We start from the raw sequence: 11,588 nt of genomic DNA, 5'->3' as shown, positions 1-11,588 counted from the left end.
TTTATTGTCCTTATGTTGTTCCAATTGCTTCTATTGTTTACCTCATTTGTAAGTCGCTTTGGATAAAAGCGTCTGCTAAATGACTAAATGTAATGTAAATGTAATAAAGGTAGTGAGGTCATGATACCAATGTGGCATATTGTTTGTTGAAATGTTTATAGTTGAGTAATGCCAAAGATAATATATATTACCAAGATGCACCACCGCCATTTACAATGAATGGGGAGAAATGCAACGCTCAATATGACTGCTTGAGCAAGGAAAGTCCTGTCCTCGCAACACGACAAAAGACATTAGAAACACATTAGAACCCATTATAATTTTACATTTTGTCCACACTGGATGCGGCGCGACAAACCCATTAAGAACAAGCAGGTCGCGTCGCGCCTGTCACGTCCGGTGCAGACACGGTGTAAGGCGCTTTATAAACAAAAATCCTCATATGACTCATTTCATTTGCTTCATTTATTACAAAAAGCCAGACAGCAAGTAAAAAATGAATGTAACACAATCACATAGCTTAAAAAGCCACCATTTTGTCAAGGTGTAACATTTGTTTCTGAAGAAACCGAGCACATTAATGTAACAGACAAACAGGAAAAGAGGTAAAGCAGCATACATAGTTACAGATGTTAAAGACAAAGTGATAATATAAAAGAACAAAGAGCAATTACATTTTACCACAGCAAAAATGTAAACTTTATAATAGGTTATGATTTTCCCACTGCAAAATAATAATCATAATATACTGTATACAGTATATACACATCTCTGCAGAACTGCTGATGTAGAGAGATACTCCACTGGTGTTCCCAATACAGTCTTTAAAAACCATACAAAGAGTCTAGATAATAGCACAATACAACTGCCATTAGTTCAATGAAGGGAATTAGCACAGAAAGATACAATTTTATTTAAAAAAAACCCTGAAATTATGTGTTATCTGACCCTGCCCAGCAAAGTAACTCTATGACACAGCACTGCCCACTGGCATTTACAACAGAGGTCTTTATAAAACTTTCATAGTTTAAGATACAGCAGATATATGAAGCAGGAGAAATGCAAAAATGTGTTGGAATGAAATGTGTGCTAGATGGGGTTTTAAAACTCATTTCCTCTCACTGTCCGATGGTTCATTTGCACTTTAATGAGGAGTTTAAGCATTGATCATAATCCCCCTCGCTTCTCTAATAACCACATGTTAAAACAACAGAGCAGCCCACCAATACATCAAAGGCATCAGTAATGCATGTCACCATCTAATAATACATCATTATAACATCATTTCCTGCTCGGGACTGAGCATTTATTCTGATTTGACAATAACAGCCATCAGCTACTGAGAAAAGTAATAGTCAAAGTGTACATGCTGGAAAGATTTCATGAGTGTAAACTTATTTTGTTATCCAGCAAATCATTTTCTGCTTGGGTAAGCAGATACAATTACTACAATCGGAGTCTGGGTTTTTACACATATTACATAACGCTCTGAAATACTCATTTCTGATTGGTCAATCACACCCACCAGTGATCTGATATTTCTCAATAATCACCACACACCAAGAGATTACGGGATATGGGATCGCTCATCCAGGCTACATAATTTACGCATAGCAACATAACCACTGTATATGTAATATACATAATAATGTATGTAATATGAGTAATGAAGGTTCAAATATGGTTGTGATCATTACTGATACACTGAATGGGCTACTATGAAAAGTTAACAGTGTCATGCCTTATGATGCTATTCAAACACCTGACAGTAAGAAGAACAAGAACATGAATTCAGAAGACAAATTACCCATTAGATGTAAAAAATACATGATTTCAGAAATACAGCTGTTATGATAAATTAGAAGGAAATGAAGAACTGGTTAGTTCCTGCTGCTTTCTAGTTAATCGCACAAGAAAATACAATAGATAGCAAATGTACATAAAAAATGTAATTGTATTTTGTAACAGTCTGAATCCATCTGATCACCTTTTAGATGAATCACAAAAATCATTTTTTTCTGTGCACCAAAAAACAATGTTAAAACAACATTTACGCTTTTACACATCCGCTTTGTGAAATACTTCCGAGGCAACTTTCATAACATGCTCAAGACAGGACGATACAGTGCCTTGCAAAGGTTTCCAAAACTTTCTCATTAAACGTTAATAAATAGAATCAAAATATTTTGTTCCACAAAATAAAATTGGTCGAGTGATTTAAAGAGCCACATCTGCAGCAGTAATAACTCTAGGTTTTTGGGGGAATGCATGCACCAGTTTTGCACACTGCTCAGGTGCAATTCCAGCCAAATTGGTATTTCGGGTTAGTCGGTGACCTGTGCACTGTGATTTTCAAATGCAGGCAGAGATTTACAATTGGACTGAAATCAGGGTTTTGACTGGGGCATTGTTGGAAACTCACCTCTTTCACTCTAACATTGACCTAGTGTTTAGGATCACTGTCAGGGTGAAAGATTTCCATCTATTGCATTCTTTATTGTTATCAACTTGCCTGGTCTCTGCTTTCAAAACTCACATATGCTATCACCATTGTGAGCACACAGCTCTTGGACAGTACACTTTGGAATTTGGCTAAAAAGCATTATCTTTAATTAATCACAACTGAATGACTATTTTATAAAGTATGTTATAATGAAAGTACTGCATTCTGACCATCTTTCGTTTTGGCCAGTATAATTACAGGCGGTTATGAACGTTATTAATATCTAAGCAATATCGAGGGATTTGAATATCATAGAAATCTGGGGGTGGGCTTTTCTGATTTGGACTAATCAGCAACCACCCAATGATCCAGAACACCCTTGCAAATACACTCTGTGGTGATGAGTTTTGCACGAACAAACACCACTCACATTTAGTGTTATTGAGATGTTGTCAGTGCTGGATTGGTAATCGGGCATACCGGGCATTTTTCTGGTGGGCTGACGTATTTTTGGGCCGATACATCTCTACTATTTTTTTAACTCGTAAATCGATTTGCGGTGTACAAGTTTCTGGTGACGTGATGTATTTGTCAAAAAACAGATCGGCCCATCAGACACTTAGCAGCCCATTGGCTCTTTTTTAAATGACACTGGGCTGGCCCAATCACACAACTCCCCGGCCTCTGTGAGAATCCAGCGTCAGTGTGCAGCATGTGTCAAAAGAATGAGAAAGATTATGGAGGAGAAACGCAAAGGAGGCACAGAGATATTAGGCCTCTTCAGCCAAACGCTGCAAAGTAAAATCTGGCAGCAGCCGGACCATCATGAGCTTCTGTGGCTGATGATGATGTTCATAATGTTCGTGGCCATAGAGGCATTGGCAAGCACAGAGAGAAGATTGGGAATGAGGAGACGGAGATGTTAGTGTAGAACCCGCCTTGCAGTAAGCAGAACTGCTTTCAAAACAGTGATACCGCTTGATAAAAATTAGTCAAAAAAACAAGTGATAGACAAACTACCTGTTCGCAAAATTATGTGCGAATTACACATTTACCAGTGTAGCACGCGTGCGACACAGTTTGGCAAGTGCATGAGACAGAGCTGCGTGTTTGTGTGACATGCGATTGTCGTTGTGCTTGTTCGTGTGTGAGGTTAACTGATGGCGCACCACTATTTATTTTCGTTTGTTTTCCAGCTGCATTGAGTCTATTTATCTAGAGCTTTAAAATCTGCGCAATGTGGGGTAGGAATCGCAAAAGCGTAATTCTACTATTTAAATATGTCATCTGCTTGTTCTGTGTGTGTATATGAGTGAATGACTTGCACAGTTTAACATGTTACAAGCGTGACACTGGTGGATTTGGAGGAAGCTACCGTCAAACACACACTGAAACTCGAGAGTCTTCGCAACAACCCGCCAAAATAAAAGTCCAAATAATTTCAACCAGATTAAAAAAAAAATTTACTTTAGTAAATTTATAAGCTGTAGTAAACACTATAGTATACCATACTTTAATATTTACTATAGTATGTTTCAGAAATACTATAGTACCTTAGAGTTTTACTGCAGTATACTACAGTATTTTATGGATAAACGTATTACTATTTGTATAAAGCATTGAAAACACAGAACTCAGAAAAAATAAAAAGGTAAAAACTAATTTGAGAAAAAAAAAAATGATATGGCCCTATTTGATCTATGTGTATGTAACATTAAAGCTATCTATTTATGTGATGACCTGCACTTGTGTTTTTTCAAAGATGATAACGTCTCGGTTACGTCTGTAACCTCTGTTCCCTGATGGAGGGAACGAGACGTTGTGTCGACAAAATGGGGTTTGACTTGAGAACCATCGAGAAGCCACCCGGCACCGTAAGGGCCACTGGGGAAGCGCTATTTCCTCACTGAGGAAACGCGCTACGGAGACCACTACCTACCGTAGGGAGGAGTTAAGTGGAGACACCAACATGGTCTCGCCGGCAGGGGAGAACTCATGGGAGGAATGTGCGGACTGAAGGGAGTACCGCGAGGTGGAGGTCCACCTAGGGGAGGTCATGGGTTACCAAGATGGGAACCAGACCATGAGGATACATCAGACGGAACCACCCTGCTGGGGAGGGGTTACTTCGTATGGAGCACTAGGTCCGGTTAGAGCTATGCGCTAGATAACTCGGCCGAAGGAGGCAGGGCTGCTCCGCCCAGCCTGGCCCCCTGAAGTGCTTAGTGATGGATGGAATGCCTATTCTTCGCCCGGTGGGGGAAGAAGGGTGGCGGAATAGCACACTGACCCACCTAGGAGGGGGGGAGAAGCTTTTGCAGGCGTACGCCCTACCGGCCGCCGGTCTCACCTGTTGGTCCATGCAAGACTCGGGCTGACACCGGTTCCACGCGGAGGCTGCAGAACCTTGTGAAGGTATTGGGTGTAGCCCAACCCGCAGCTCTGCAGATGTCTGCCAAAGAGGCGCCCTGGGCCAGTGCCCACGAGGAGGCTACACCCCGGGTGGAGTGTGCCCTCACTGCCAGCGGGCACGGGTGATCTTGGGACCGGTATGCCGTGGTGACGGCGTCCACGATCCAGTGCGCCAATCTCTGTTTGGAGACAGCCCTCCCCTTTTGCTGACCCCCAAAACAGACAAAGAGCTGCTCAGAGCTCCTGAAGCTCTGTGTGCGGTCCAAGTAGAGGCGCAGCGTGCATACTGGACACAACACGGATGGGGTTGGGTCTTCCTCCCCGGTGGGGAGTGCCTGCAAGTTCACCACCTGGTCCCGAAAGGGAGTGGTGGGAACTTTGGGCACGAAGCCGAACTCTAGGCAATCCATGGACATGGAGAATGCTTGTAGGTCCCCTACCCTCTTGATGTAGGCGAGTACCAGCAGGAGAGCCATCTCCATTGTAAGATGAGAAAGAGTGGCTACTCTCAGGGGCTCGAAAGGGGACCTAATGATCAGGTCGTGCTGTCCCAGAGACTGGTTCGTGATGAACGGCAATGGCGGCTACATACACTTTCAGTGTGGAAGGGGAGAGATTACTCTCAAGTCTCTCTTGCAGGAAGGACAGCACATTACCGATCGAGCAACTCCGTGGTTCTTCTCCTCGAGAAGAGCACCAGGACGAGAAGAGGCGCCACTTAAAGGCGTACAGCCGCCTAGTGGCAGGGGCCGTAGCCTGAGTGATGGTCTCAACCACCGCAGGGGGTAGGCACTCAGGATCTCCTCGTCCCGTCCAGGAGCCAAACATGGAGGTTCCAGAGGTCTGGTCTCAGATGCCACAACGTGCCCTTCCCCTGCAAAAGAAGGTCCTTCGTCAGGGGAATCGGCCAGGGGGAGTTGTCGTCAAAAGCATTAGCTCAGAGAACCTTGTCTGGTTGGGCCAGTAGGGTGCAACTAGTAGATTTTGATGCTCCTCTTCCCTGACCTTGCACAGGACTTGTGCAATGAGGCTCACTGGGGGGAAGACGTACTTCCGCTTGTCCCGTGGCCAGCTGTGCGCTAGGGAATCCGTGCCGAGGGGGGCCTCGGACAGGGAGTACCATAGCGGGCAATGGGTGGTGTCCAGGGAGGCGAACAGGTCTACCTGTGCCTGCCTGAACTGCACCCAAATGAGCTGGACTGCATGGGGGTGGAGTTGCCACTCTCTGCGAGGCGTCGACTGACGAGAGAGCGCATCGGCTGTCTGGTTCAGGTCGTCCGGGTTGTGTGTGGCTCGCATGGACTTCGTCACCTGTTGACTCCACAGGAGGAGGCGTCGGGCGAGGTACCAAGTATCCAGCAGCGAGCGTTGGGGAAGGGGCGGTGCGGTGCACTGCAGCCCAATCACGCTTGCCATGGCGGACGGCAGGGCCGAAGCTGCTGCTGTCACGGAACGGGAAGCAGATGAGGACCGCAATGTCTGGATCGTCATCTGCCCGCAGTGTGGGCAGAACGTATCCACGAATGCTGCCTCAGCATGCCGGACACCCAAGCACCTGAGGCAGACATCGTGTCCGTCCCCCTCCTCGATGAGAGTGTTGCCCCCATGAGAACAGCGGGATATGCCGCACTGAAGAAATTTGCTCTTTTATTAAAACACCTCTGGTGCTGCCGAGACACCCAGGGGAAGTCACTGACGAGAAGGGACGATCCGCTGCACCACGTCGTAAGAATCCAGCAATATTATGAGAATTGTCATCCGATGCGAAGGCGCCGAAGAACAAAAGGTGAATGAATGCAGCGCGTCGTCTTCCTTTTATACCCGGATGTCCGGGGCGGAGACCGGCATGCAAATTTCATTGGCCAATTTCATTGGCCTTTTCAAAGTTAGTCAGAAGATGATAGGTTCATCAGGTTCAAAGATGATAGGTTCAAAGTTAGTCAGAAGATGACTTTGCCTCACATAAATTGAAAACATTATGCTGTTAACCACCATTCATCAACATTAACTGTAAGTCAGCTGGCAGTGTTTTTAAGGTGAATAGTATATTTTTAGGACCGGTCAAAAAATAATAATGAATAAATTACAGTTTAGAAGTATCTATTGTGTCAGCTCTCTCACTCTTTACTACTCATTATATGGCTGTAGTGCTTTTACGGAATAGTAGTAGAAACACAAAGAAGGGTGGTATTTGTGATCATGCTGTATTTGGGCCGATCTGGGCCAAAATGCCAGGGCAAATTTTTTTGTCCTAATCCAGCCCTGGATATTGTATTTGATTTAATGCAAACATAATTTTAGTGATACACAGGTAGAGGCCAAATGTAAGGCAACTGTGTCTTTGTTAATGGAGCTGTTCTTTTTGCAAGGCACTGTATATGACTCTTTGTAAATTAAGAAAGATGGATGGCATAACCCTCAGCACCAATCAATATGCACAAAACAGATTCTTTCTGGCCTTAAAGTTCATCTCAAAATCAAAATTGTGTTATTTTTTAGTCGCCCGCATTCAGTTGAGCCACTATGAGCGGATGGACCAATTTAACGATGTCTTTAGTACTTTTCTAGACCTTAACAACAACTATAATTATGATGTCTATGAGGTATACTCTCGTATGTCACCTAAATATCTTTATTTGTGTTCCGAAGTTGCCGGGAGGTCTTAAAACATGTTGAACTTCATGTGTTCATTTTTTTATACAAAATAACACAATTTGGATTTTGAGATGAACTTTTCCTTTAATTGTGTGAAGACATACGAAACAATGGCAAATAAAAAAGCAATAAAATACAATGACCAAAATTAAAAATAAAAGCAACAAAAAGGACACTTTGCACTGCAAAATAGAGAAAACCCTTTTAAAAGGTTAAAGCACTTATAACAGACGAGTCCAAAGCTGAGGACAGTAAAATGTGCTGAATTTTGTGCCAAATAACTGGAGATAAGTCAACATTCACATGCTTGTGCAGAACCACAAATGCTGCTGAAGATCTATGGAAGGCATAGACTGTGATCAGACATTAAAACAACAAAGTTCTTTCAGAGTCAAAAGTAGAGGAGTGTAGGGTAAGATGTGCCATAGCTTGGCACTTTAATATAAAAAAATCATACACAATGTTTGTCGCTGCTATATTTTCTGAAAGGGTCTGTTACAGCTGCCTGCGATTGAGCAATCATTACAAAAGCACACTTTATCAAATCAAAACTTTAGCCTACAGTGAAGTCTTAGGCCGTTTCTCAATTCCAAGAACGAACGCAAAGAATGGACTTGTGTTCTTGTGGAGACCGGTCTTGCGAGGCAGCCTCCAAAGAACGAACTTAGATGGACGCGCCGCAGTGACTCCTGGGACTTCAAACGGATTCCGTAGGCACGCAAGGCTGCATACGATGCATCCATGATATCGAGAACACATCCGGGTACTTTCATGCGTTCTCTGTTCTTTAGTATTGGAACCGGACTTTGACGGTTATTGATGACATAGAGCGAGAACGCGAGGACACAAAACCGCTGAAGAACGCATATTGAGAAACGGCCTTAAAATATGTTGCTGAAATGATGAAAATTATAAATGATTCAGCTAGCCATTTAGACATGAAATATTCAACGTTCTAAAATTGTAGCTGTAGGGTAAAGTGTGTTAGGTGAATCGGATAAGATGTGTCCGTGACTAAGCTAACCGTAAAGTTAATCGCTCGATAATCAGTTGACGTGCTAAAATATAATTAGGCGTATTATTTATTTACCTCAATCTCATTTCTCGATGTCTATTAATAAACCAATTTAATTAAAAAGTGGCACAGCTTATCCCACTTTCCCCTAAATACAGTATGTGTGTAGGTAGGCGTGAACAGCATAATTCAAAAACACAAAGTGAAAGTGCTGTTTCCTAATCAGGTCTGCTTTTTAACACATGCTGATCGAAATCAATACAAACAACAGCAAATGATGATCCCGGGTCAGCACTCTGAGAAACTGACCTGCCGTCAATTGTTTAAATGAACTTGGCCAAAGACGTGAGCGGTATCTCATCAAAGCACTCCTCGCTCTTGTTCGCCGTGTATCTTGTATATTGTCACAGCATATACTGTATATAATGCTCCCACAGCCGGTCCATCCAGTGGCTAGATCATTCTTCCCGGGGAAAACGAATGGCACTGCAACGGTGCTCACGCCGTGTTGGAGTGCTACAAAGACATTGGTCAAACGTGCACAGAACAAAGAGAGAGAGAGAAAGGCTGTCCTGGCTGAGCTGCCTGATGATAATCACAAGCTGACAGGAAAACGTGTTCCGTACAGTACAGATGATGATGAATATTCCTGATATACGTGCAAGATGCCTCATGCTGTGCTTGATGAAGGAAAACACAACGAGATGCACGGGGGGACGCTGCGACACGGTGGGAGGGCCCCCAGGGCGCTGCATTATCTGCTGGTTTATGTGATGCAACGGCACACGGCTACAGTGGCTAATCAAATTAACCTGCTGATCTGACACACAGGGAGAGTGTACTTTCATCTTCAGAGAATTCGGGACATCGGTGGGTTCTGGAAGGGAGGGTCATTTTAAACAAGCAAATAAGGCATAGGGAAAGTGATGGATTGGGTAGCAACGCTTTGGAAAATACGCTACGCTTCTTACAGACACAATCTTGACAACTTCAATGAACCTTTCCTACACGTATACTCATGTCTTCTATTTGTGGCAAGCCTTCATGAACTCAAAAGCGTTATTGCAACATTTGCGCTGTTGCTTTCTGTTTTAAATGCAGATTCTATATTTTCTAGACCTCATGTCGTGCCAAAGCCAGATGCTTTTTTTGTGGAACAGAAAAGGGAAATTAGAAGAATCTTCTAGCAACTATTCTCCATACAGTGACAGTTTATAGTGAGCAGATCTGTCAAGCTCCCAAACAAACCAGACAAAAAGAAAAACACTGGGTTTGGAATGACATGTGTGGGAGTAAATAATGACAGCATTTTCATTTTGGGCTGAACTATTCCTCCGTGCTTGACATTAACAAATGCCTCTATACTTACATATTTTTTACACAGAGATTTAAAATAAACTATCCCATGTCAAAATTGATATGCTAAAGTTCCTAAATGACCTAAAATTCATGCAAAATTGTGTGTTTAGGTGGAAGGTTTGGAAGGTTGATTTCATTCCAATGGTTGTCTATGAGACAAAAATACATAAACCCTTTTGCAGAAGGTGAGATCCAGCAACCTTCCTGGAAAGTCTGCATCAGTTTTTGTGATACGAGATGCAAAACGTTTCTTATTTTCTGTCTCCAGAGATGAAGAAAAAGCAGAGCATCACATTATTAGCGCATCTATTCTGTGGAGTGTGTATGTGCTCCGAGGAAAACATCTGCTACTCGACTGTCCAGATGAGTAAACAATGAGAACATGCAAAATCCACTACTTGCTCACAGAAATTCAACACCAGATGCATTACAGACGTCTCCTCATGGTTAGGATGGGATACTTACTGCACTCAAACAACTGGTGCTGTGACATTGCAGTGTGAAAGATTTTTCCAGCCTTGGCGTGGCAAAGTTTTGGTGTGTTGAGGACATTCCATTGGTCATGACAGCTGCCACTCTGGACTTAAAAACTTGATGGGATGAGATTTGGCCCACTTCGCGAACACAGCCTTCTCTGTGATGAAGCGGTGTCCGCCGTAGGGGGCACTCTCGTGCAAGAGGTACTCGGCACATTCGTCACGACTTCCTGCTTCGTAGTAGTGGTACGGCACCTTCCTGAAGCTTTCTGACCTGAAGTAACAGAGAGGATTTTAGCATTATTCGCAATATTCGAATTAATCAAAACAAAAACAACAACAATATATGTTGAGAAAAGAAAACAAATGAAAAAAAAGACATCAAGGTGGGAATACAATTATAAGCTTTAGAAATCTAAGTTTTGTTATTTTCAATTCATAGCGATTAACTCTGTGGCGTATACACAGAGCATTTTTTATTATTATATAATTTTCGCCTTTCTTAACATCTGGCACCATGTTAACTTAGTAAAAACACATATAAATATAGTATATAGTTATTTTTATAATTGAAAATATTTATGCACCGTATATACAATACACTGTAAAAAAATAGTTGGTTCCGCTTAAAAAAATAATTTACCAGGTTTACTCATCTTCATGTCTTTCCAGACCTGTATGACTTTCTTCTGTGGAACACAAAATATGTTTTGAAAAATGCTGGAACCAAACAGCTTTGGCCCCCATTAATGAACAAAGAACCACAGTGACATTTCTCAAAATATCTTATTTTGTGTTCCACAGAAGAAAGTCAGTCATGCAGGTTTTGAAGCACATATAGGGTTGAATAAATGATCATTTACAATACAAATGAATTCAAATTATCTCTCCTTGTAGCACCTGTTGAATTTTAATTACAAGAGATCCAGTGGGGTCAATTGCAACAACACCTTACGCATTATGCTAAAATAGATACTTCCCAGCTGAACTGCCTTTCATCAAAATGACTTTGTTGTCACCACTGTTTTCTAATTTCACAGTCTTTACAGGTGACTGGGAGATGCTGTGAAATGGAAATTGCTCATTGTTTTGAAACGGGATGAATTTATGACTGTGAAAACAGATCATAATAGCTACTTTACAAGAAGGCTAATCACATCATCAAATGCTTTGCTTATCATGTCTATCTACAGCAGAATATCTATTATTTATAATAATTATACATTAT

The 11,588-nt window shown here is 42.3% G+C and overlaps 1 protein-coding gene across 2 annotated transcripts in view; it reads right to left on the bottom strand.

The window, feature by feature from the left end:
* Positions 1-446: 446 nt before the first annotated feature.
* st6galnac3 (ST6 (alpha-N-acetyl-neuraminyl-2,3-beta-galactosyl-1,3)-N-acetylgalactosaminide alpha-2,6-sialyltransferase 3) overlaps positions 447-11,588 on the bottom strand; it is a 68,440-nt gene continuing 57,298 nt past the window's right edge. The window contains exons 5-6 of one of the 2 annotated variants that reach the window (XR_008962913.1): positions 10,350-10,634; positions 447-9,402 (exon numbers count right to left, since the gene is read on the bottom strand). Coding sequence is in view for 1 of the 2 variants with exons in the window: in XM_057333003.1 (XP_057188986.1) it covers positions 10,445-10,634 (190 nt within the window). In the remaining variant the exon portion in view is untranslated. Of the gene's footprint in view, positions 10,635-11,588 lie in introns of both variants that reach the window. The other variant, XM_057333003.1, reaches the window with a different exon arrangement.

This window comes from Triplophysa rosa, linkage group LG5 (assembly GCF_024868665.1).
Source record: "Triplophysa rosa linkage group LG5, Trosa_1v2, whole genome shotgun sequence".
Taxonomy (NCBI): domain Eukaryota; kingdom Metazoa; phylum Chordata; class Actinopteri; order Cypriniformes; family Nemacheilidae; genus Triplophysa; species Triplophysa rosa.
This window is presented reverse-complemented; position numbering and strand designations above follow the sequence as displayed.